Source organism: Lonchura striata, chromosome 5, assembly GCF_050655825.1.
Source record: "Lonchura striata isolate lonStrDom1 chromosome 5, ASM5065582v1, whole genome shotgun sequence".
Taxonomy (NCBI): domain Eukaryota; kingdom Metazoa; phylum Chordata; class Aves; order Passeriformes; family Estrildidae; genus Lonchura; species Lonchura striata.
In genome coordinates, this window is record NC_140707.1 from 37,863,079 (window position 1) to 37,890,553 (window position 27,475).

At 39.8% G+C, this 27,475-nt stretch overlaps 2 protein-coding genes across 8 annotated transcripts in view; one reads left to right on the forward strand and one right to left on the reverse strand.

The window, feature by feature from the left end:
• STARD9 (StAR related lipid transfer domain containing 9) overlaps positions 1–21,220 on the forward strand; it is a 102,209-nt gene extending 80,989 nt beyond the window's left edge. For all 7 annotated transcript variants that reach the window (XM_085581869.1, XM_085581870.1, XM_021533516.4 and 4 more), the window contains 11 exons: positions 248–11,440; positions 12,248–12,445; positions 13,571–13,751; positions 14,252–14,398; positions 15,032–15,137; positions 15,773–15,903; positions 16,138–16,202; positions 16,291–16,496; positions 16,892–16,971; positions 17,357–17,515; positions 18,581–21,220. In XM_085581869.1, coding sequence (XP_085437995.1) covers positions 248–11,440; positions 12,248–12,445; positions 13,571–13,751; positions 14,252–14,398; positions 15,032–15,137; positions 15,773–15,903; positions 16,138–16,202; positions 16,291–16,496; positions 16,892–16,971; positions 17,357–17,515; positions 18,581–18,706 — 12,592 coding nt within the window. In that variant the 3' untranslated portion in view covers positions 18,707–21,220. The remainder of the gene's footprint in view (positions 1–247; positions 11,441–12,247; positions 12,446–13,570; positions 13,752–14,251; positions 14,399–15,031; positions 15,138–15,772; positions 15,904–16,137; positions 16,203–16,290; positions 16,497–16,891; positions 16,972–17,356; positions 17,516–18,580) is intronic.
• A 1,154-nt stretch (positions 21,221–22,374) lies between these two features.
• Positions 22,375–27,475, reverse strand: part of CDAN1 (codanin 1) — a 31,235-nt gene continuing 26,134 nt past the window's right edge. Inside the window, exons 24-28 of the mRNA XM_021533520.3 lie at positions 26,968–27,075; positions 26,528–26,591; positions 25,400–25,602; positions 24,621–24,728; positions 22,375–23,904 (exon numbers count right to left, since the gene is read on the reverse strand). Coding sequence (XP_021389195.3) covers positions 23,779–23,904; positions 24,621–24,728; positions 25,400–25,602; positions 26,528–26,591; positions 26,968–27,075 — 609 coding nt within the window. The 3' untranslated portion in view covers positions 22,375–23,778. The remainder of the gene's footprint in view (positions 23,905–24,620; positions 24,729–25,399; positions 25,603–26,527; positions 26,592–26,967; positions 27,076–27,475) is intronic.

Sequence of the window (27,475 nt, forward strand, 5' to 3'; positions counted from 1 at the left end):
ATGAAGCTATACCTCGCAGAATTGAGCTATTTATTTGTGTGCAGGGCATCTTTCCAGATAGCAAGGGGATTTTATAATTAGTCACAGAATTTTATTTTTTTATTCCCTGCTAGAATTGGATTTTGAGAGGCATTAAGATTGTTGCTTTATAAATTGTTATTCTTATTTTCAAAACGTTACTGTGGTGAAAATGTTAACTACATTATTCAAGCAATGATTGGACTTTATTTCTTCTTTATTTCCACAGCTGTTTTTCGAAGGAGGAGTCTGTCTCCAGGTTATCTACCTCACCAAATATTGATCACTACTGTAAAGGTAGTACAACAGAGAGGTTGTCATCTGTAGAATACCTTTACAGAAGTGGTAGAGACATTTCTGGGAGTGATGACATTAATGATGAAAAGGAGATCTCCTTTTCAGTCCAGAGGCAGCTAACTGAAAAACAAAAACCATCTTCAATTGAAAATAAAAAAGGAGGAGAGAAATACTCTAATGATTCAGCTATTATGGCTTATACCATTAAAAATTATAAAAAAATTGAAAAGTTGGATGACAGCCCAGGGCAAGCTGGATCTCAAAACCAGACCTCTAAAGGTTCCTCTCCTGGTCTTTTTAAGGAGAAAGGTGAGCCTAAAACCCTTATTACAGGGAGAAAAATGACAAAATCAAAGGTGCTAGATTTAAGTCAGCCTGCCAGCAGCAATGTAGCACAAAATAGAGCTCAGGTATCCAATAAAAAGATTAGAATGGATATCAATGGAAAAGGCCACAGGTCTTCTCCAGAAAACTTTCCTAAACAAATGAAGAAAACAGTGTATGGAAACCCACCATCAGTGCATCTAAACCAAACAGTCAAGAACTGGAGGAAAGAGGCCAACTCAGCCTTGCCAAGTCATGAGAAATCATCAGTAGAAGAGAAAGAATTTCTGATGGCAGCGTCATCAGTAGGAAATCTCACTAAGATGAACTCACAGATACCACTCTCTTATGTTGAAAAAAGGTGGCACAGTGCTGAGATGCTAAGTGCTGGAATGCCCAAGACAGCCACAGATATGCTGGAGAACTGGCAAGAGGATGATGAAAATGAGATTTCTGATACTGACAGTTCCTATTCTGTAGATTCACTCTCCTGTGCTTATGCAAAAGCTTTCCCAGAGAAACTGAAACTGGAAGACTTTGACAGAAATAAATGTCTTGCCAACCCAGAAGATTCTGAGAGTGATGATAGTCAAATGTCACAAGACTCTCTGATAGAAAAGGAAAATAAAGCCAAAAAGCAAAATACAAGCCAGTTTCACAAGTTAAAGTTCCATCATGAGCCAGCTAAGCTTTACAAAAGCAGAACTGAGAACCATATTTCATCTTTGGTGACATCATATGCATCTCGTAGGAGACTGGGAAAGGCTGAAAGAAGTTTTTCTCTGGATAGCTTAGCTGATGGAGAAGAGATAGCAGCAGAAGATCTGGTAGAAGAATCCAAATCTGACTCATCTGATGAAATGCCAGCAGAGATTTTCTGGAAGTTACAAACTCCTAAATTACCAGCTATACAGACTGAGGAAGACCATGAATCCAAAACCTGTGACAGAGATACAGAAGGGACAAATTATGATCTGAAGCTGAGCAGTTCCTTTTATTTGAACACCAAGCCACAGACTGCTTCCAGTGATGCTTGCAAGCAGTTGCTGAAGGGAACAGAAATCTCCTTTGTAGAACAAGAAAGGTCTCCTGAAAGAAGACTGTATTATGCAAGTGGAAATCCTTTGCTTACCAATGGTGCCTGGTCTTCCTGTGACTCAAAGGTTGACATAAACAGCCCTAGAATAACAGCATCTTCTTCCCATGAAAACTTGGAATTTCAAGATGCTTGTCCATGCTCTTCAAGCAAACCAGAACTTTGGCTAAAGAAAGATGATCTAAAGCAGTCAGCTGCTGAGGTGTCTTTTGTTTCTGGATCTAAGCAGATTCACAGCATTACTCACAGTCCACATCATGTAATCCAAATAAACTCAGTTTTGTCCTCTGACACATTGGAAGTACCTTTACCTGAAACAAGAACTGCAAGCAGGACTTCTGAGAGTAGATCATTAAATAATATTTTTAAGGGATGGACAAACTCTAATGAAAGTTCTTCCTTGGAATCTCCAAATGTAAATTCCTTATTTGCTAGCTCAGTAGGATCAAGTTCCTCTTTTGTTCCTACTTCAGCAGAGCATGATTATTATGAACAGTCAAGGTCACACCATCCTGAACAAGAACTGGGTGAATTGTCTACTCACAGGTCTGCTACCGAATGTGCACAAACATTTAACTGTTTGGAAAGCACCTCCAGTGCAGACTGCTTGTCACTGGCATCTAAGAAAGAGGACTCTGTCACCACAAATCATCCAGAGTTGCCAAAAGATCACACTCTGAAAAAACCACCTTTTATCTCTGTGTTTCCTGTGCAAATTTTGGAGCAAAGGAATGGCTGTGTAGATGCAGATTCAGAAGATGACTTATTCCAAACTTTTTCAAAAGATGAGCTTGACAATGACTACAAGAACTTGATAATAAAATCAAGTGTGACAGATTCAGGCAGTGGAAATGCATCTGTCAGTGAACCTGCTGCTGAATGTTCTATGGAACTTGCTCATAATATGACCTCAACACAGACATCTGGAGTAAAACACATCAAATTTGGAAACTGCAGGCAGCTTTTTCCAGTACAAAAAATACCAACATGTTGTGATGAAGGTTTCTTCCTTGGTGACTTAACAAACAAGAGCTGCTCTCTAGTGAACAGTTGCAAGCTTCAGATGCTGGCTGGGCAAGGAGCAGAGTTAGCTGATACAGAAGAACCTGCCAAGTCTGGGGAGAGTAATTTGGAAGCAATGCAAGAAACAGATCATGAGCAAATACCTGCAGAAGTAACAGCAGAGGCAGATTTTTCCTCACAGAAGACAACATATCAGTGTCACCCTCTAGTTGTTGCTGCCAGTGCAAGCTATGACCAGTCTGCAACACCAATAGAGATGTCTCAAAAAGAGAGAATCTGTATGGAAATAAGCACAGATAGCTTGGCAGACATTGTGCCAGAGGTGCCTTCGCTCAGAGATCATGAAGAATACGTATCAAAGGATGAAGACTTCTCTTCACTAAATCATTATGAATTCAAACACAAACCTGATTCAAAGGATTATTCCCCTGAATGTGATCTAGCAGATAGTCGGGCGAGTTGCTTATCCCAGCAAATTTCAGAAAATTCTACATTATGCACTGATAACATAAGAGAAGAAAGCAGTGAAAGCAAAGAACACAATATATTGAATTCTCAGGCTGTAGTTCAGAAAGAATTTTCATCCAAATATGAAAACCTAGTGGTAAATGAAGTAAGTTATTTCCCACTGAACATGAATGGGAAAAACACCAAGTCCTTTCCTGCTGCCATTTGTGAGAATACAAGTGATTTTCTTCCCGAATCTAATTCAAGCCTATTTTACAAAGTTTCATCAAAAGCTAATTTTTTTCAAAGTGCATGTGAGACCGAAAATTGTGATAAACTATTGGAGCATGTCACAATAGTGAAAGGAGATTGTGATGCTACATCTAATCTTACTGTGGAAGTCAGTGTCACAAAAAGTTGTTCTGATGTACATTTTGGCTGCCTCTGCCCAACATGCTCTTCAAAATCAACAGGACAGAAAAACACTACACACAAGACACCTGACATTTCTGCAGCATTTGATGCCTCTGTTGTCTTGGAAACAGAAACACAGAACAAAACTTTACTTGAATCTAGAGAAGAGGAAGAAGCATTTTTTGAAAGTGATTGCCCAGTGGACTTTCATGTTGAATACGATGCAAATTCAGAGTTGGGAAGGGTATTTGAATGTAACACAAATGCATCAGCTGCCATTTCTCAAGAGGAAAGCTCATATAGAAAAGAATCCAAATTTTTCAGAGACATAGAAATGGATACAGAAGAAGCCATGACTCCTTATCATAATACAGGGGCAGCCAGAGGTGAGGACATAACAAAACCAACCAATAATGCAAGCAACTTAGAAAAAAGTGCATTGGAAATTAAATCCAGACATGCTGGAAGTTTACCTGACAGAACAATAGCCCAAGTCCAAAGTGTAACTGAAGACAGTAAAAAGGATTTTAAAGACATTGGTCTAACTCAGAATCCAAAGAAACCTACTGATACCACAGCTTGTGAAGTTCACTGTGAGTTTAATACAAATCTGTGCCTGACACATGAAGAACTGCACAAAGATGAACTGCAGAAAGCCGACACAGGGGTAGAACACACTCAGGAATCAAAAGCAATTGTGCATTCTGGCAGCCAACTTGAAACAAGCAGCTTCTGCCAAAAAGAAATAAGTGAGAAAATAGAAACAGGTATTTATTCAACAGAGCTTTCTGTTGCTCCCAAAACCACTCCTTCAGCTGTGTGTTCCCACACAACAGATATTATTCAGAATACTTTGGGACTCCTTGATACTTGCAAAGGGATTTTACAGACTAATGGAACAACAGAGAATATCACTGAAACAATACCAATCCCAAGGAGGCAAGGAAATATTTCAGCAAAACTTGAAAATGAAGGACAAATAAATTCTAAGAATATAACTGAGCATTGTGTACCAGACTGTTTTCCCCAGGAAGACAAGGTTAATGAATGTGAAGTGATTGGGAGTGAAGAACAAATTACCATAACAAATACTGAGGAACTGGTTATTATGAAGCAAGAAGATATATGCGCAGACGAGAATGTTTATTTCAATGAACAGTCTCCAGCTCTGCATCAAATGTATTGTGACAGAGGGGACAGAGAAGAAATTTCAGATCCATTTAAGATCCCTGAAAGGTACCTGATGGCTTCTGAAGTAGAACCAAATGTACTGTTAGAGGATGATTCAAGATACCAGGACCCTACTGAAATGAGTGAGGATGGTGACTCAGTGGACACTGCTACAGAGACAGGAAATGTAGTTGATGCCTATGAATCAACTGATGCAATTGAAGATAGTGCTGATATTGACCAATACAAAACTGAACAAAAAGTTACCAGTCTCGACAGACATACATGTATGAGTTGCTCAGTGCAATCTCCTGAGCATGGCACTTCAGAAAACTTGAATGTAGGTATTGTTAGAAAAAGTTTTGACATTTGTGAATTGGATCAAGTAGGCTCCAGAGCTGAGGAAGAGACAATGCAATTGATGAAGCTAGTAGAAATTACCAAAGCAGACACACAAAAGCAGATATGTGTAGAAAACATGGAGGAGGTAGAACTGATCTTTTTACAAAACCTGGATGAACTCTTCCCTGAAAACAAAGGCAGCTACCAAATGACAGATGATGACAGCAGATTAAATGAAATATTAAGAGAAAGCCAGTGGGTGTCTACCAGCTTTTCTGGAAACAATGAAGACATTAGCAAGCAACAAAGTCTACCAGCATTACAGAAGTATACAGAAAAAAACCAAGAACTTCAAGACACCCCATGCCAGTCTATAAATCAGCCTTTATATCTTGGAAGAAGTGATGATTCCCATCTTATTCAAGATGTTCCCACTGCACTGAGAGGATGTACAAAACCATCTAACAGCAGTCTTGGAACTAGACCTGTTCTGCCTTACTACGAAACATTAATGGAGGGTGAGACTGCTGTTGGTACATCTGTTACAGCCAACAAAATGGAAGAAGATAAACATCTTCAAGGTAAAATACCAAATGAGAGTGTAGCTCTTCTGCAAACCAGGACCGTGCAGCAGAGGCAGGAGGAAGAATCATTTGTATTTAAAAATGGACCTGATTATGCCATATCTCCACAATCTGTCAATGAGAACAGCTCTTTCACTCCCTACAGCGCAGGTGGTCTTGAGTCTGGAGATGTTGTACTTCAGCAAAGGGCCAAAGGAAGCTCATTTTTCTTGGAAAAATTAGATTCTTCTGAAGATATAGTACAGGATATTAATAATGTTTATGAAGAGCAAAGTATGGATTTAATGGTTAATGAATTATTAAAAGACTCTCTTAATTACATAGAAGATACAGCTCAAGATGTAAAGGATACCATTGTGCCTGATTCACTAGGGTTGCATACTTCAAACCTGCTGTCTTCCTCAGAGAAAGAAGTGATGGAAGATACAGGGGTGGGAAAAACCCATTCTTTACTACTAGAAAGCACTACCCAAAAAATATTTCAGAATATTAATATGACTCAGAAAGTACCTCACTTGGGAGGTTTGTCACTGCATGATGAGAAGACATTTTTAAGTGCAAGCTCTCCTACAGCAAACAGTAAATGTGAAAATGCTGAGTTTCCTGGTGTAGCTGGATATCAGCATGAGCCCACAAAAAACCAGGAACATGAAACTTCTGAAGAGTCCTGTGTAGACCAGTCAGGCAATGTTGTTCCTGAGAAGGGTCCTACTCTTTCAGAAGGCCTGAACAAGTCTCCAAAGGAAAATCCACATTATAGTAAAGACTTTCTAAATTATAATAGGAACTTGGGCACTTCTGAATATTCTCCTGGCCTTCTGAATTGTCCAGCATCATCTGCAGATAGTGGAGACAAAGGTAAAAATGATACTGTTCTCTCTGGAGAAACAAAGTACTTTGAAAGTCAATCAACGGATTTGAGTTTATCTGTAACTTTTCCTGGTGTTTCTCAAAAAGGAGACAAAAAGGAAAATAATTCTGCAGTTACAGAGATCACATATGGTCAGAGTAATGAACTCCCTGAAAAAGTTGTGGGAACGGAGCAAAAGGAGCAAATTGTCCAAGTTTATTTCCAGAATTGTGGTGACATAAAAGAAGATAAAATTAATGAGTTCACAGAACACTGCAGTAACACTAATAGTGTGACTGTACCAGAATCGGGTCTGCTCACTTTCCAGAGCCAAGGACAAACTGGCCGTAATGAATCAAAGTCCCTCCCATCACACTCTGCAGAGGACACTCCACCTGAGACACCATTTCAAAGCTCCAAGAACTTCAGTGCTTTTAGCACATCTTTTTTACTTGGGGACTCAAAATCTCTAGTATTTAGTCAGCTTGAGGACTCACTTCAGGACAGTTGTTCAACTGAGAAAGTGTCCTGTAATTCTGCAGATGTGTGCACTGTAAAAGAAGGAGATTTTCCTCAGTCATTAGCAAGAGTCAATTACCCAGCCTTAACAGGATTTTCAGAATTTCCTTCAACTGCAGATATAGGCCATGGTGAAATTAGCACATATGATACTTCACATTCAAATATACTGAAAGAGTCTCCATTTGCTGTTTGGCAAATACAAGACACTCAGTCCGATAAAGCTGTGGTATTTGATGAGCCAATATATGCTTCAGGAAGTATTTTACTTTCTCTTGCAAAAGAAAACAGGCATTTTCCAGTCTCAGACATAGACTGTTCTTCATATAAAAATTCTGCTGTAGATGGGGAACCTGCATATGGAAATAATAGCAAAAAACCTGACAGCAATATAGAAATTGGTCAGCATCATCAGGATAAAGTTCCACCACAAGAAGCTTGCAACAAACACATAGAGAAAATACCAAATGATAATTCTCTTTTACTACCATCATTACCATTTTGGGATGGTAATTACCCTAGAAGGGCAGCTCTTATTAAAGAGGGACAAATGAGAAATACACTTAACAGAAGTAAGGAAGAACTGCATTCAAATATTGAGTCTGAACATTTTGCAGTAAAGACAGAACAGAGAAAAACATTAAATAGAGAACCTGCTGAAAAGCAAACTAATGTATCCTCAAATTCTCCAAATGAATTAACAGGCTCAGAAGCTACAGTGTTGGAAAATCCGTATGCAAGAGATGTTCAAGTGGATCCTGAATACACCTGTAATTCATTTGGTCAAGCATATCCCACATACAGAAGCTCTGATCCTAGGCAACCATATCACACTGTCCTGGGTTTTGAAAGAAGTGCTGCAGATCTGCAAGATAATTGTCAGTATGTGCCTGCAGGTGAACAGATAGAACAGGGGCCAGATAGAACAAATACAGATGGTGGAAAAGAGATTTTACTTTGCAAAAATAATATATGTTCAAGCATTGATAGTGCTGCTGCTGATGCTGAGGCAAACACTTGTCCAACAATGGGAGATACTACAATGAGGAATAATACTCTGAAATCAGAAAGACTCAATTATTCTGTAAAAAATAATGAAACAATCTCCATAAATTTTTTACCAGAAAACCGTGATTTAACTCTTCAACAATCCAAATTGGTTCAATTCAGGAGCAAAAGATCATATTCTACCACAAGGAGTACAAAGGGTTGTAAACAAAGTGAACTGAGATGTTATTTACAAAGTCACAGAGTATCAGCTCCAGATATTGCTGTTTTCTCTGATACACGATATACTTTGAAAGCTTCATCTAAGGCAGATCCTTTGTTATATTCTGCATCTAAATCACTGCAAGATTTGAATATGAGTGTAGAGCCTCCATCACCAACTGAAGATGATTTTTATGAAATTGAAAGATTTTCAAAGAAGGAATCAAAAAACTTTCTACAAGTTAAATCTAAACCCAGATTGCAGCAAAAAATTGCACAAACTAATAAACTTGCAAACTGTGAGCCCAAAACCTTACAAAATTTAGCAGCAAGAAGCCAAAGTAGCCAGTCTTTGAAAGACTGTACTAGTCAATGTCCATCACCCTTACTGCCCACAGCTCACATTTCTGTATGTGCAGAAGCAAATGTCCATTCAAAGAGCAATTCTGTAGCTCAGTGTAGTGAAGGGGAAGGAGAAGAAGCTGGATACCAACCAGAAACTGATTTATTTTTGCGAGCTAATAAAGATGCAATGCATTTTAGATCAAGTGATATCAACCCATACATTCACCCATGGCAACAAGATGGAGCCTGCAAGATTGGCTGGAAACAGTATGCTTTTGGAAGTGCAAGTGATGTCTCTTGCAATCAAATTCCTTTGAATACGGAAAATCGTAAAGTTATGAGATGTTCCAGTGTAGACAATGGATTGAACTCTCAAAATTCTCCTTTTCGTTCTCATCTAAGTTCATATGCTACAGCAAAAGTTTTGTCAAGCACTTTGAGTAGCATTGAAGGTCTTCAAGAATGGGACAATGTCAGGCAAAAATTTCAATCAGCATACTCGAGTGACAGTACCAAACAGTATAACAACATATCCAGTGAAACATTGGAGACTAACTCAGAAAACAACACTGCTGAACTTGAGAATCCTTCCACACAGCCTGGTAACTCTTCAATGCAGGTTGATGAAATTGTACTATTGTATCCTTCAGAGTCTGAAAAACCTTCCAAAAAAACACCAGGGATTACAAGGAACAAAGAGCAAGGAACACAAACAACAACTACAGGAAGGTATAAAAGGCAAAGAAGACATCAGAGGAGCTATACAGATGTTTCTGCAAAAAAGGAGGAAACAAACAGAGATCTATTTCATCAACCTTCTTCTTGGACAAGCATGCAAAACCTGTCCATGCATCTGTCGCAGCTTCTTCAGAACACTTCTGAGCTGCTGGGAAACCTTTCCCAACAGACTATTACAGACAGTGAGCAGAATGCCAAAATCAACCAAAAAAGAACTGAAGGTGCTGTAAAGGCTATTAGGTCAGATAGCAGTACTCAGACTACAGCAGATGTAGGCACTCAGACTGAGATTTTGGAAAAACCTCAAAGCAAACATGAAGAAAAACAAGTGGAAGCAAAAATGGAAAAGGATTTGAGGGTAGCTGAGGCAGTAAATGTTGATTGGAAAGAAATTGGTGCAGATACAGTAGGAGATATTCCCAAAAGGAAAGAGGAAACACCCACTCTTGAAGAAAGAAAGCAAGAAAAAACAGGGATGAAAAACCTGGGCAATTCTGACTTCCATGACAGTCTTGACAGCATTTTGGAAGACTCCTTTATGCATCTGCCTTGTTTACCCAAAACTTCCACCCCTATCTTACATTTTCAAAGAACATCACTAAATGCACAGCAGAACGTTGATTTTGCTAGTACCAGAGTTTCACCTCTCACACCATCTTTGCCAAGTTCAGGGCAAGATGGTTCTTCATGCACTGTAGTTAGCAGCCCTACTAATAGTACCTCTCAATCTCCAACATTTTACACTCGGGATAAAAGAAGTGTCAATGAAACAGAGACTCCAGCTGAAAGAAAATTTTGGTACAAAAATACCCTACTAGTCGACAGGGCCTCTTCCCCTATTCTTACTCTTAGCGCTAGTCCCAGCAGCCAGACTGCTTTTAGCAAGTCTTTCTGCCCTACTAAGGAACCTCTTGGATATTCCAGTGTTGCTTCAAGTCCCCTTCACACCAAGAGAAAGCTGAGGGCAGGTCCACAGTTCAGCATGCAACATTATGTGGACAATTTTTCACAGACAGAAACAGACAGTGAATCAAGCACCTCTAGAGAACACAAGAGCATAAGAAAGAAATCTGGAACTTTCTCAGATAAGAAAGCAACCAAAGAACTTTTAGGACAGGATGGTTCAAAGGACTTGGAACAACAGCATAGAGTCAGGGTTGACACCCACACTACCATTTGTGCAAAGCAGCTGTATCACTCCAGCAGTATGTTGGAGGTGTCAGGCCACAGTGAAGTTGTAACAGGCAATGTCAGAGACCAGAGTTCAGTGGCGCATTCCCTTCATTGTATGTATGTTACAAGGGGTGGAAAAGGCTCTTCAGGTGGAATCAGGCACGAAAAGTACTCTGGGAATTCTGACACTGCTTTGATTCATAACTACTCTTCTCCAAATGCTGATTTACTTTTTAATCAAAAAACTAGCGCCACTTGTTCAAGTAAGATAAATGCTGGCACATCCTCAGAACCTCTGGTAGAAGCATCTTCTGTACAATTTCATGATTTCTTCTGGAAGAATGAGGACAGCTGCCCTCCCCTGCTCTCCGATGTGAGCGACGTGCAGACTTCCTTCCGAGATGACAGTACAGATTCTGTCACTGGAAGCGAATGTGACACTGAAATCCCTCTCAGCAAGAGCTCTACTTTTGCAAAGCCATACAGGCCTCGGAGCTACAGTCTCCGTGACTTGCCCATACACAATAAATTCAGCAACTGGTGTGGTGTTAAGAGCAGCCCTCCTCCTTTGTTACTCGGCTTGAGCGGCAGCGTGACCGATCTAAGAGGTCAGGCAGAAAAGAAGCCCAGGAGCACACGATCAACAGAAGTGGAAGGGAATTACCAGTCTTGTGACAGCAGGAGCAGAGAGATCAAGAGACTTCAGAGAGAGCGTGCCCAGATCATGTCTAGCATTCACCTGGATCTGCATCAGCATCCCCTCACGGTGGAACTGACTGAAGCAAAGCTCAATTATGGCATTGGGGAAACAGATGCTCTACTGAGGGTCCTTCAGAGAGGAGCTGCAGATGAGCCAGGGGCAATTCCAGTGAAGCAGCAACTTTATGAAAGGTAAATTACTTTATGTAGTATTGTTTTAAGTATTTTTAATACACTTCATGCAGCTTAAATAGCATTTAGTAATGAGCACTTAATCATTTAGTCACACTGAGTGAAGTATATGTGAAGAGATACCTATCAGGCTTATTTTAAAAACTGTTAAGCAATGCATTTAGGAACCCCAAAATTTTGGGGTTACTCCAAGAAAACAGGGAAAAGTATTTGATGTAATTCAAATCTAGTCTTACCTCACTCTTAAAATTTCTAGCAGCCATAAGAGTTATCATGTGTATCTGGTGGTGTGGGAATATATTTAATTGATTTATTGTAATGTAAAAATAATTGATACATCCCATTTATGGAAATATTACATTCTATTTATGGAAATATCCCATTCATGCTTCTGTGAATAAATGCTGCTGTATGAATAAACAAAAAAAATTTAACCCCCCATAAATATACAAAATAAATTTTTAAAAAAACAAGATACTTGATTCTTGTGATTGTAGAACTGAGTTTGGGAAAATGTTACAACAAACATTTTGAAGCAGCTACATTAGTCTCCATCCTCAATTTGCCTCTCAGCCATTACCAGCAGTAATCACACCCTTCTTCTACATTTTCTGCCATCAGAAAATCAGTGGCATTTTAGAATTTCTACATCATCTCTCAGCATGTAGACAAAGAGGTATTAGATGGCATTAGAGTCCTATAAAAATTTAACATTAGAAATCTACATAATACTTAAGTGCTTTAAAAAACCAGAAAATGTAACTTTGCAGGGTGCATTTTGTCACTCTAATCACGTTTCCCTAACAGACACATGAGAACTATTGAAACTCTGAGGAAGGAAAGAGTAAAAAGGCTACAAAGATACCAAAGAAGCCGAAGCCTGAGCCCCCAAAAGCATTTGAGTCTGTCCCAGATTCTGGATGGAAGTCAGAGGGACCTAGACCTCCCCAGCAGACGCCGAGAATATCTGCAACAGCTGAGAAGAGATGTGGTGGAAAACACCAGGTAGGGCCTTGGAAACCTCTCTTTAGGCCTGATGCTCATTAACATTATGCTCATTAACAGTGCTCACAATGGGTTCACATTAATGGTTCTTGCTGACATCCAAAACTTCAGGGGCAGAATTCTTCTCAGTGTGGGTGCATTTACCTTTGGCATAGAAAATGCTTTCAGGAAAAACACATGCCTGATTTTAGAAAACATTCATTAAAATATTGGTTCTAGTTTTAGTTCAGTACATATCAAGAGTCTAATTTATTATATGTGTGTAATGGACAGGGACAGGCAAGTATTCTCTCTGGACTGATTAGAGACCAGTCTTGCTGTGATTTAGAAATGGTATTCTCCAACTACTAAAATCAGTGCTGCTTCCCCTACCCCTCCAACTGGAGGTACAAAAGGTAAAGATCATGGGTTGAGATAAGAACAATTTGCTGGAAACAGCAATGAGATAAGAAAAAGAACAGTAACAGCAATAGCATTAATAACAAAAGATGTAAGAAAAAAAATTATTCAAACTGAAAGCTCCCTGACCATAAACAATATGGGATGGCTCCCCCTGCCACATGTCAGCTGGAAGGAATCTCTTCCAACAGCAATGATGTAAGGTGGTACAGAATAACCTTTGTGTCCTGGCCAAGCCCCCTCCCAACAAAATTAACCCTGTCCCGGCAGGAACCAGGATACTCTTTCACTAACTTAAAAGCCACAGTGTTCAGTTTCATTTTAAATATCAGATAAGCTCTGCAACAGTTCATTATTTAGAATTTCAGTTTCTTGTTCCCCACCATATCCCCTAAATGTTTTGCTTCCTTTATGGTCAGGAGACAGTTATTTTCCCAACACAATAATCTTGTATGTGATATGCCAAAGTCATAACCTTATATCATATGGAGACCTGATTTAGAAATCACTGTAGTAATCTCAGTAGTAAGCTGGACTTGCAATCTGAGTAATTTTCCAATGCTTATGTCTACTTAGCCTTTAGTGAGCAAATAAAAGCTTTTTGGAGGCTCGTGTGGTGGGATTTAATTGCTTTTCTGGCAGGTTTTCCTGTTCTAAATTGAAATACAATTTTCTCATGGTATTTCAAGTAATTATGTGTTTCCCCTTACTTGTCCATCCTTACAGAGCTCAAGAACCAAAAAGAAGTGTTCAGCACCCTTCAGACATTGAACTGTTGCTCCAAGACTATCAGAGGGCACGAGAGGAAACCAAAACTGAAATTGCAAGAGCTAGGGACAAACTTAGGGAGAGAGCAGAGCAAGAAAAAAGGCGGATACGGGAACAAATATTTTCTCAGTTACAGAAGGTGAGCATTATATTGAAAGTATACAGTCTTGAAGTTCTCAGGATTTTCTTTGTATGTAATTTTTACTTGGTCTTCTAGTATTGAGTAGTTGCATTGGTAAAATAAATTCTTCAGTCTTTAACAGTTGCATTTGACAAGAAAGTTAAGTCTGGCGCTTGAGAAATAGACAAAGAGCAACAAATGGGACTGAAAAGGCATCTTTTTATAAAACTTCTTCCTCTTAAAAGCATCCTAGCATTAGTTTGCTAGTCTTTTCTTCACTCTTATATGTGAAGAAAACAGCAAAAGCTGCATTTTCCCAGACTGCCAAGTTTTACAGGGTCATTTGTTTATATGATCCTAGGCTTTCAAACCAACTTACTTATTTAATGCTTTCTGTATGGCAAGTTTGTGTCAAAACTTCTTAGAAGAAACTGGATTTCTTTAGATTCCTCTTTCAACTTTCAGTGCTGTAGTTTATTTTTGTTTGTTTGTTTGCAATACTGTGATTCCTATTACAGGAAGAAGCAAGACTGAAGGCTCTTGCAAGTACAAGCACTTTATGTACAGACTCCAGCCTCAGCCTCTCCTCTGGCCCAACATCTGGTTACAACAGCAGTAATACTGCCACATACACTGCAAGTAACTTCAGCAGCCAGGAAGGGCAGGTGAGAAACCAGTGCTGGGTGAGACTGATGTCCCCTGGTGCTTCAAGCACAGAGTGTAGGAACAGAGGTTGTTTTTGAGATGACTGGAATTCTGTCACAGCTATGAAGCGGGACAAGTTTGCATTACCAGTACACAGGTGGGTGACATGAGGCGAGGGAGCATTTAATAATATAATTGCAAAGGACAGTGACACTTATTTTTCAGGGAGTTTTTTTTGTAATTCGTGGATGAAAAATCAGATAGTTACTCCAGCCTATGTAACTGTCAGAGATCTGTCAAATGTTTTAGAAACAGCAGGCCTTTTCTTATGATAAATCCGATAGCATCCGATATTCTGAGTGACTTCCTCCATGACACATGCATTGACTTGAGTTTCCATGTGTGAAAATGGACTTTACTGAAATCACTTTTGCAGTATGCACCCATGCTAATTCCTTACACTTACTTTGTTAAATTTTCCAAGTTAAAGTATCATTTCATACTAGGGGAAAGACAAAAGGGTTACCTCATGATAAAGAGAAGCTTACAGCCTTTTAAGGCAGATTTGCTACTAATATTCCATGGCCTATGTAACACAATTTATTTTTCCCACTTCAAATGAATGCTCCCACTTCTGCACTTTCTTAAATCAGGTTTCTTCTGGAAATACTTTGGTTTCAAGAGATACACGAGGTCGCTCAGCTGTTAGAAATAGTCAGCTTTATACATTAGAGCAATTGCACCAGGATTCAACATTTGGTAAGTAAAATATACATTTGCTTCTTTTGAGTTGCATCCCAGAACCTAATAAGATTTGTCATTTATGCAAATCAAAATCTAATTTGAATCTGGATATTGCAAGGACGTCCCTACCTTTGCATGACTTCGGAAAAATATCACCAACCAGTAGCCAGAGCTTGCTTAGGATTTCTTTAAATATTAAATGGTGATTTGCTTCCTCTGAAGTTGGTCTTTTGATGTGGCAACATCAAAGTACAGCTTTTTGAGATAATATGAGGATAATATTTTGAATGAAGGAAGGAAGCAAGGAGTGTATGCCCTAAATCTGCAATGAGAATAGAATTGTTAAAGCAAATTCTTATTTTTAGCCTCAAGAGTTAAGCTATTTCCACAGTTAAGCTATTAAGTCTATTTTTCCTTATTTTATTTTCTTACATGTGGCAATAACTGTTAAAACTTCAGTACTGCAAGATATAACTGCAGTGTAATTACCAACACACAGAATGTCTAAGCAAGGGATGTTATCACTCCTTCATTAGGATCACGTGGATTGGGGGCTCCAGTGGAGAGTTTAAGTCCCTGCAATTTAAGAATAGTGGTGGGGTTATGTTTTAATTTTTTTATTCCCTCTCTGGCTTTTTTATTTCCTGCAGAAGCTGGCAGAATTCCTTCAAGTGGCACCAGCTGTAGGTTCACTCATGGATTAACTATTTCTGTCAACTCCTCTTCAACAAAAGGATACCAAGATTTATCCAAACACATCTTGGCTAATGCTACCACTGAGGTAAGTAAAAACAGAGTTTTCATTTATTCCTTCTTGAAGTTGTAGCAAAAATGGATGGGCCAAGTCTTATTGTACATCATAGTTACATATTTGTCAGGTACAGATACACACACTGAACAGTTTTGAGGGATGGGTATAAGGGAGCCAGGCTGCAGCCATGGGGTGCAGAAGAGAGGGTGGGGTGTTAGCTAGAACGTTTGAGTGAAGCTGGTGTATTTGTCATTGTTTTCTAAGGTAATGGCAGCATGCTCTCACAACCTGAGGAATCTCTACATGTGCCAAGCAGCAGCTGGGTGGAAGTAAGTTGATGGCAGGTCTGTGTAAGGGGAGGCCTTTCTCTGTACCCAGCCCTCTTGTGGGCAAATACCTTTCATTTGCCTTTGACAGATATCAGTGTACAGAAAAAGAGGTGCAGGTGTACTACAAAGTCTTCCCTTCAGCAACAAGGCATGGATTTCTGGGAGCAGGAGTGATAGAAAGACCTCTTCCCTATGTGTGGGGACTGGTGAGAGATCCTGGCAAAAGGCATCTCTACGACAGCTCTATCAATACAGCTCGAATACACAAGAAGGTAACCAGCCACATTCACCTGGGTGAGTATCCTCACACACAGCAGATGACAATCACCAGCACCATCTGGATGTAGGCAGCCAGGAACAAAGTTAAAGACATCTTATTCCATTTGTTCAGGTGTAAATGAACAATTTCATTATTTAATATGGAAGCTTCAGCTTTGCAAGACTTTTTCAATGCTGATATTAAACACATCTTGCTGTGAAATGCAGCTAGAGACAGTGGTTTGAAAGCAAAGATAAACCTGAAGTGGCTTGAAAAAGCATTTAAAATATATATTACAGCATATGAACTAGAGTTCTGCTCCCAGACAGCAAGTCAAAATAAAATATGTATCTCCATGTAAGGGGTGGGGAAAATTGTGTCAAGTTGAAGTTGTCAAAGTCTAATTCCCCTTCCTTATTTTTTCCCCCAGTATATTTAGTGACTGATACCACCCTATGTTACCTAAAGCAGCCCCGGGATTTCTGCTGCATTACTGTAGAAGCCAAAGAGGTAAAGTGAACCTTCTGTCTGCAGCACAGAGGAGTTGTTCTGATATCCTGGTTCAAGGATAAAGGAGAGAAAGAGAGTATACTGGCAGAAGTGCCAGTATAACAGAAAGGAAAGCCATGCCAGTATCACACAAGTGAATCATGTGCAAAACCCTCTTGTGAACAACAATTGCCAACCAAGGCCCATCAGACAGTAACACAAGTGTCACATGGTATATTCTGGTTGCAAAAACAGGATTGACAAAAACATATTTAATAGAGAAGAGAGTAATAATTTTTCGTGTTAAGTAAGCAATGTAAGAAATATGCCTCATGGCAAACAAAGAAAACATTGCTATATGCATAAAATTGTTCAAATTGTCGTCTTTACACCTTTTTGTGTGCAGGAGAACTTGTCTGTCCTGGCTATTCAGTCTGTCTATGATGCATCCATGCCTCAGCCTTGTAAAGAAGCAGTGAGAGGGGAGATTTTGCCAAGTGCTTGGATACTGGAACCTGACATAGTGAATGGAAGAGAGATCACCAGAGTTATTTACATGGCACAGGTAAGGATTTTTCTTTATGTTCAACTGTGAATGCAAAAAGCTCCTACACAGCAGAACACTTATGAGCTGGTAAGCAACAAAAAATACAATCCTTATGCTATGCTCCAGGAACCTTATGAAGTGACCACCAAGTCACCTCTTTCACACTTCTCAATGCAGAGACTCTTACTAAGATTGTGTTTAAGAACATGTTCCCAAGCTTTTAGAGCGTTCAAGGCTGCTTCCTTAGATATCAAGTTCTTCCGTAAAGGTTTACTAGCAATTTTAGGATATGTTGTGCTCATGTGGAGAGCCAATATGGGGAGTCTTGTTTGCATTTTCACCTTGCTATGGACATAGGAAGTCCAGCTTGGGTTATGCTATTTTCAAAATCCCTGAAAATACTTGGTGCATTTTCCTATGCAAAGCTCTTCACACTTAATAGATACAAAAGAGAAGTCAAGATTAGGATTCCAGTTAAGAATAAGAAAGTCTAATCTTATCCATTTTTTAGACTCATTTGAAAAGTAGGCTCACTTTGAGACAGGGCTACTAAGTATTTAAAAATGTCCAGAAGAGCATGTTTTAATGTGTAAAACTTATTTAAATTCTTATGTAGCGATAAATGCCATTAGTCCTTTAAACTCACCTATTTAAAACTTAAGGATAAATTTTAAAAAATAACATTAATTAGCACATGCATTTTACAATGCATAGGTGAAATGTATATATGCATTTAAAAGTTTTATATGCATTTTATGCATAAATGCATATGCATTGCCCTTTGGTATATGCATATACATTTTCAGTAACACTGTGTTTCAAACTAGTAAACTTTAATCCAAGCTCAAACTCAAAATGTGGATGATACCTGATAGAAGCAACATCAAATAGCAAAGTTTTGAAAGTCTGTGGTGCATTGGGAAGAAAAAGATACAAACCACACAGTAATGATGGCATTTGGCTGATAACTACTTTTGTGCCCAACACATACTTCATTACATCAGAGCTACTCCAGACTGGAGAAGTGTTCTGTTTGAAGCAGGTACAAACTCCACTATGCAACCTTTCCTGTAATCCCTGCAGGTGGACCTTGCTGCCCCAGCCATCCCCGCCAGGCTCCTGAGTTCTGTGGCTAAGCAGCAGCCCCTGGTGATTGCTCAGCTGGCTCAGCTGCTCACTGCTCAGTGCTGCAGCACCACCAGACACTGAAGAGCCCCTGACAGCTCACAGGGACACACAAGTGTTGGAAGGTGCCATGGAAAATACTGTCTCCTGAGGCAGCCACCACCAAGCCTCACTTCAAGAGGCTGCTACTGCTGGACTCTATGGAAGTGCAGTTAGAGAAAAGGATCATTTGATTCAGCCAACACCGCTTATAAGAAACACAGCAACTTTAGTGGGGAACCTCTCCTAGAAAACTTCTGTGGAAGAGAAGAAAGGTGTACTGCTCTATAAAGAGCAGAGGAAAAGACTTTGGCTTAACAATAGCCAGAATTATAGAGCATATTACTTAACTCCTGTTCCCAAGCAACTTCAGTTTCTTTAAGTTTAGCCTAGAAGCAGTATCTGTATGGCTTGAGACCTTTCAACAAGCTCTTGAGCAGAGCTGCAAAGCCACTTTCTAATGATAAGTACCAAATGCAGAATTCCTGACTGTGTAGATAAATTATTTATCTTAGCTGGCTGCCTTTTCCCTTCCCCCTGATAAGGGAAGTCAAGGCAGCGCAATATTCACTAGTCATCCTACACCCTGGATAGATTTTTTTCATGTATTTGCTGACTGCTTGCAGCCAGTGTAAGGTGTTTCAGATTGCCACTACACTATGCAGCATCAGTGGACACCACCATACCTCAGGACACAGTTTTACTGTACTGCAGAATCAGGTGCTTTGAAATAAAGAAACCAAACTGCTCTACACAGTGACACTATCATGGATAGGTTAATCAGTAATCAGCCTGTTCCTAGAATTTAAGTCCTGCAAGTAAGAGTAGCTCTAACATTTTTCCATAATGGCTCTTCCCATCAGCCCTTCTACTCTTGCACCCAAATGCATTGGGAGCTGAAAATACAGCCTGGTCATAGTCTTACCACATTTCTTTGTTCATAATGTGACCAGCTGTCTCACTGCAGCAAACACAGACTCTTCCCTTTCAATTACCTCACGGGACTTCTGCAGCACTTAGTCCAACAATCCTGCTGTCAGGCTTTACACCTTTGTTCAACACAATCCCTAGCTGGTTCACATATTCCTAAATTTAAACAAAATTACCACCTCAAATATCCAAATAACTTAATTCTTCAGCACAACAGTACAGAATCATTTTAGATATATCTAAGCAATAAAAGCTACTATGTTATACTTTCATTAGCTCGAAAAAAGGCCACGTTGTTCAAGAAGCTCTTGCACTTTGAATTTGTCAAGTGAGAAATGTGTACTTAAGCATCCACCCTACTGCAGCCAGTGCCTGCTACTTTAACACAGTTGCTTTCAATACAAGCTATGTTTTCCCAGCACATAGTGCTTAGCTGCACTTCTCACCTTTGAGTTCAAGAGCCAAGATCTACTTTTACTCTATTTTTGCACAGGTGTAATTTTGGCTCTCAGCTTCTATGTTACTTCCTGTTACTAATATAGTGAGTTTTAAATGAAAAGACAATAGCTGTTTTAAATTGATACTGAAGAAAATAGCAGTTTTGATACATACCCGCCCAAGGCTTCCTCCTCTAACTAGATCAGGGAGGGTAGCAAAACCTTTCACTTAACAAATTTGCTTTGTTTCATCTTTGAATAGTCATGGCCACAATCTTAACACCAATATATTACTGGTTTTTCGGTGAGGTGCAGCCTTTTGCTAAAAGCCTGAGTCACAGCACGGTTTACTTTGAGCATCACACATCTTACACAGCCCCTCAAGGAAGAGGGGGTAACCTGTCACAGAGTTCTCTGCAACTGAGCAAAATGACAGATTTCCAGATTTGTAATGTGTCAACACACTCCCTTCAGTGGAACCCAGAAGAGCAGACAAGGCAGCACAGTAAAGCCCCAAGAAAAATGAGTAGAACCAGCAGCATGGGATATTGGCTCTGTGCCCAGTACTGCTTCCAGAGGTAGGGGAGGTCTTCATACAACCCACTATAGATTTGCTCAGTGCTTTGGGTTTTTTTTCCCTTTTATTTTGGACATGGCACTAGTGATAAAGCAGTTTTTGTAGGAAAAACATCTTGGGGGACTCCTGTTGATTAATGATGCCAGTGCCTATGAAGGATAGTGTCTTATTGTACAGCGCATCAGATGTTTATTTTTATATATACTTAATTTTTTTTCTACGTTTACAAATTAAGTTATTTATATATGCTTGGTTTGAAGCGTTTTTATATGCTATAAAAGCTAAGTTTTATTTTTATCAGTATTGAATTAATGTAACTTTTTTTTAATACAATCTTCAACTGATACTAAAAAGCCTATTTATATGAATGTTTTCTTTTGCAAATACAACATTTTTTGGTACTTGCTAATGTATGGCATTGGTTTGTTTGGAGGTAACAAAGGCCCAGCAGATATCAAATTTTTTTATCTACAACAGGCAAAAACCAACTTCCTGTAAGTTACTGCTGAGCAGCAGATGATCAGTTATATTGTACCACCTAGGATTGCATCTCTGCTCCTAAATCAAGATTGCTATTTTCATATCCACAATAAATGGTATTTTTTACACAAGAAAGTGTGTCCCACCTTATTTTGCTCTAGCTAAGACACCCATCTATGGAACTATGCTGTATAGAAAACCAACACAAAGGCAAGTTTGTGATAACAGATGTAGATCTCCGACTTACCTGCTGAGGAATGAGCATGGAATATGAACTTTGGGCACAAGAATCAAGAAGCCAGTCACTGCTTAAATTGGGGTTCTGTGACAGTGCTTTCTCCAAGAAAAGGTGGTTTTGTTTGGTTATTTAAAAAAAGTTGGGTGAAGCTTCTTCCCAAGTCCTGTTACACAACTCCCCGGACCAACACAATAAGAAGGAAGTTAATTTAACACCATTTTTCCTTATTCTCTTTGGAGATCTGCGAGTTTGCAATAGGAAAGACTGGCAGAAGAAAGGCAGAAGAAAGGCCACACCCTCTGGTTTTCACTGAGCTCCTGCTCTCCTGCCTGCAGCACCTCTGGCAGCAGCAGCAGTGCCCAGGACAAGGGACAATGCCCAAGGGACCCACACTGAGAGAAAGAAACCAGCCCAGGGGGCTGCAGGCTCATGTCCTCAAGCATAGTCCCACAGCCAGGTGTCCACAGGCAGAAAACCTGTGCTGCACAAGTGCCCCTGTGCCTTGGATACAGAGTGGGGGTCTGCTTTTATAGAGCAAACATGCCTGGGGCTGTGGGATGCCCAAGAACCAGTGTCACTGCATTAGGTCATAAGAACACAGAAACAGAGGTGTTTCTCACCTGCTGCGTCCCACTGCAGAAGTGTCTCCTGTCCCACAGGGCACAACTGTGTTCTGTGGTGGCTGGAAACTGCTCCTGGAGCTTGGTCGCTTTGAAATAAAAACTTCCAAATGTGTACTAGAGAAGGATAATTCCAGTTACAGAATTCACAACAATGGCTGTGGCCATGATATCTGTGCTAACAGTTCCATGCTACCTAAATAAAATCCATGCCAGAACCAGGAGCCCCTTTTTTTTAACTCTTATGGATTCTAGCTTCTTCCCCTTCCACCACCCTGTCCTCCTTTACATAACAAAGTAGATTTCTATTTCAGCAGAAGCTCAACAGGCCAGTTAGGAGGTCTGTGCTTTCTCTGCCTCATGCTTTGTACCCATTTGGTTCTTCAGCCTAATACCAAGAGGTTCTATTCCGACAGCTTGAACACAAGACAGCACATTTAATAATGTTTATTATGACAACAATTTCAAATAAGATCTGCAGCAAAACATCATGTAATACTCAGCCTCGGCGAGCAGGTATGGCATGATATGGTGTACTTGCTCTTCAATTTGTATTGAATTGTTCCATTTGTATTGTAGCATGCCTACTTTTGGGGACTCTTTCATTCATATCAGAAAGCCCCTACAAAGAAGAATGTAGGTGGAACCTACCAAATCTTTCAATATAGTGCTTAGGAAACAGAACTTGCTTTCTGGAAAAAGCTACACTAATAGGACACTCCTGGACAAAAGGAAATAATGTCCTCACTGCTTTGGGGCAGGGAATCCCATAAGACAGCTGATGAGCACCTGAAGATATTCTGCTACTTACCAGCAGTCTCTGTCCCAAACATCAGTTGAAGCAAATACTTGGGGAGGAGGGAGTGAACAGGAGTTCACATTCTTGGTGACAATCTGTCTGTAAGGGCAGAAAATGCCCACTGTCCTCCAAGAAACGGGCCTCTTTCAAAACCCACTCTCTGGGGAACATCACAGTGATTCTTTACTACTTTTTCTGCTCTTCCAGGCTGTAATTCTCTTGCTGCAGCACTTCCTGACTGACAAAACCCAAACTCAAGGCAAGAAAAATGATAAAAAAAACAGTGACTAGCAGCCAGATGCCATTTATGTTCACAACTATAAAAGTGTCTTAAAAATACTGTCTTCAGTAAAAAATATAAACACATATTTTATTCCTTATTTCTTTTAAAAACCCTGGGAACTGCAAGTTCTGTTTCCAACAAGAGATGGAAAAACACTTAAGGAATCCTTAAACACATCCTTTAGGAATAATGCCATCAATGGTCTAGTGGATTTATTTAATATGGTTTAGCTTTTAAAATCAGTCTTAAAAAATTAAAATCAAACTTTCAACACTGAGCTTACAATGAAAAATAAATATAGGCACATCTCTGTGTCATATAGGTTCACCTCTTCCTTCCCCTGACTGTAGAGGCTTTGTTAAAAGACAACATGAGAAGACACATTGAGTTAAGAGATAGCCACCAAAAAACCATCTCTCTGATCACAAAGTAACTTGAGTTGATTCCTGGGTTTGGTCACAGCTTGTTGCTGCACAAATGCAAAATGTGTCTCTGAGTCCAAAGAACAGCTGCTCTGAGATACAATCAAGGTGCTTAAAAGACTTTTGACTTGGAAATTCATTTGCTGATGTAAACCCTTCAGCAGAGTCACCACGGCAAAATATCCATGACAGAAAGCCCAGTGCAGGTTTTGCACAAAGTGACCTCTTAGCATCAGTATATTCCCAGCAAAGAGCTCCCAATCCTTTCAGAAACACTGAAAATTCCATTTGCATCTTCATTAGTAATTTTTTCCCACAGAGTCTGCCTCTGCTAACTCTGTGTGCTCACAGTAGCTAGAGATTGTCTGGTCAGCTCACAAGGGTTAGTCCTGGGCTCCTCTGTCTGATGTTCTGATACAAATACATGGGACAGCCTTTTCAGGTCTTTTACAAAACCCTGCAACAAACAGACACAAACCAGAGAACCCTTAGTAATGGAAACAAAAGAGGCTGTCTTAATTTTTCCATAAAGAACTTTACAAGGCTAAACATACTAATGGCTTTCCAGTGCAAAAACCTACAGGAACTACGTAATTGACTGCAATGATGAATGCCTGCAGACATGCTGCCACAATTTAAATGGTTAAAACAGCTCCAACATGGAAGTGCTCACCAGCCTTGGAATACTGTCCATTTTAGCAAGGCATTTGGGTGGATTCCTACATTTTGAATGTGGCCAGAATAGTGAGGCTCCTCTGGAACATTCCAAATGCTCTCACACTCTGGTGGTAGGAGGCACAGGGATATAAGTGGAAGACGGTCAGTTAAGACACTTCCCAACACATCATTCTCAGCTGGAAGGCAGCAAGCACACTCAGGCTAGAACTGAGAACTGGTAACTGAGCCAGCTGGTCTCCAAACTGGTTTACAATTTTGTTGGAAAAGTTTCCACTGCATGGACAATGTTGTTGGATTCACACAAGTACAGCTTTCAGCCAAACACTAGCAAAAGAAACAAGCTTGCTGGAAACCAGTCCTTCCTTTGCATTAAGCAGGAACAACAAACGAGAAGATTATGGGCCTTACTTATATTAAACAGAAACACAAGGATTTTCTGTTTATATAGCCTGATTTTTTATTTCACTTACTGTTCATGCATATCTTATTACTTACTGAGGGCCAAGGGAGCTCTTCAAGGATATGCAGGCAACTCTGGATTTCACTAGTTTTCATTAGTTCATGTTCTATAAGACCATGAAGCAAGAAAAGGAACAAATCCCACTGCACAAGAGAAGAAAATATCGACAACTCAAAAAGAAGTGGATTGTGTGCTTGTTTCTTTATCCACATATAATTCATACTTCTTTTTTTGGATCAGAACATGGAAAAAAAAGGAGCAAGCACATTATTATCTGCATGTGATAATGACGGCAAGAGCAACATCCAAAATGAGTGAACACAATTCCTTTAGTTCATACACTGATTATCATCTGCCACGAATTCTCAGTTTATAAACACAGAAAGAATTTAATTCCTGCCTGATCAAAAACAGCATGAAAAATTATTTCTTTGATTTCTGAAATAAGCTGGGTTTAGCCTGCAATTAAATAGGGTGATTTTCAGCTTTTGTTGGGGTGCTTGTAACACCAACATGCATGCAGAAATGCAAGCTGATAAAAGACAGAAGAATGCAACTGATGACAGTCACAGTCCTTGCAATATCCCAGGCCAAATGGGCCATTTTGCACTGGCTCCTAACCAAACCTGTGCCTTCCCAAGAGCCCCTCAGGCATCTGTACACACCCCTCTCTTTCACTGCCCTGCAGAAACAAGGCCAGCCAGCAGTGGCCAAACTCCACTGGCCTGAGTCACACGAGCCGCCAGTGAGCACTGCGGGCTGGCAGAATCCCTACACGAGTGCCAGCCTGCCCCACAGTCACAATGAGCTTTACCTCTCGCTGCTCAGCTTCGGCGAGATAACCCACGTTCTTCTTGCTGAATATCAGCTGCACAGGCACAGATGTCCCAAAGTCCTCCTTCCAGATGGAGAACAGCAGCTTTAGGAGGCCACAGGTAGGATTGTTCTTTCCATGCAGCCTCTCAGAGCTCTTCTCTGGGGATTTGATCCCAAGACTCAGAGGAACACGATCTGAAACTAAGAGAATGATGAAAAATTAACTCCTATAGCTGCATTATTTCCTTTTATAGCCATCATCTTGGTTCAGCAGCACACTTAGGGACTACAACCAGTGAACCTAAGAGGACTGGAGTTTGGAAATATGCAAATTTATGAGCTTGAAACTATACAGACAGTATGACATAGGAAAAGACTTCTCCTCAAAGAACACCAATTGGTTGGAATATAGTCCCAAGTCTTGAAAGTCAGCCTAATATTTAGTCAAAGAGAACCTAGGTGTTACTGCAAAGGAGAGAAGAGTAGCAGTTAAACATTTAAGTCTATAGACAGACTGAACAGTTGTCCCTAGTTTAGACAAATTATGGAAATTTGTAAAGAAAAATTATGTATAAAACTCTTAAAGTTGGTTCTAAACCCACAAAATTAGAAGGCTGCCCATGAAGAACACACCTGCATTGAGATCACAAGCTCCTGCTCAGAGAAAAACTGTATTTATACATCAGAGCAAGAGAAAAAACAGATTGAAAATGTTCACAGGAGTCGTAATACACAGAAAACAAGTTACTTCCATTTTTTCCCTTAAAAAACCATAAAACAATTTAATGCAAAAGGCCCTTACTTTTAGGGAAAAAAGCCCAAGCTCAATCACAATTTTTCTGAGGCAGAAATATTGGAAATCATATCCTATATTTAACTGAAAGTGTCAATAAATAAAAAACAACAGATGTGAAACAGATCAGAAGGCTGGTTAGTCACTGTACAATTCTGTTTTGCAAAACGTAAGAGGGAATAAGAGCGACCACCCAAATTGGCAGAAAAAAATCTGCAGACTTAGTGACACCAAAGAGAATTAAATATCCATGAGCTTTAAACACTTACATCTCCAAGGATCTAGGAGAACTGTAATAACAGATTTAAGTCTTAAATAGCTTATCATACTCACCCAGCAAAGACGCCAACTCAACTGTGCACTTGGCCAGCTGCTGTTCTGATGTGGGACATATGAACTGGGAAACACAAAAAAAGTTATAATTTTTCTCCATACAGCAGACTGGACAAAACAGGGATTCCCAAGGAATAAAAAAATATCTGAGAAGAGCAGGCAATTTACAGCAAGAAGCACAGAGCTGTAATGAGGAGACCACTAAAGGCTGAAAGAGAAAAAGGTCATATATGAAAAGGGGATTCACAAAGGCAAACTGATGTAACAAGCAGATCTACACAGTATAAAAAAATGCAGTGCAACATTGCCACATTTGAGCTCAAATAAAACCCCCCCAACTGAAATCAACTGTGAAGCAAGGGAAATTAAAAAGTTTACAGGTATCAATACAGCCCAAAGTGATTCAAAGGGCATTTTTGTTGCTTTTTTACATATTTTACCTTTCTGCATCGAAGTGTCTGACTCAACCTTCCCAGCAAGCACTCCAGCCACACGCAGTCAACCATTTCACCCTCCTCCCGTGGGCCCACAGCAACACAGAGCACATCCTTGATGAGAAAGACAACAGAAACACAAACATTAGTATCCTGCTCTTCCACAAACAGATCCTTGGACCTGTGACAGAGCAGTTCATATATAGTTCTTGGGTGCTCATTAAAACCAGAACCTAAGTTAATATACATACATTTCATGAGACAGATTAAAGCTGATTTTTTGCAACCTTACCAAGATCTCATTTTCTAGCGTAGTTCTCACTAATGTTATGAAGTAAAATTCAATGACAGCAACAAATTCCTATTTCTTAAAAGTACTAGCACTGAAAGCTCTAGAAAAAATCAACAGCACAGCAAGTAGTACTGGGTAGAAGTGCTGCAGAAATCCAGAGCCGTCTTATATTGTCAGGGAAGCTCCAGTGCCAACTCAGAGGTTTCCTCATACAACTTACCC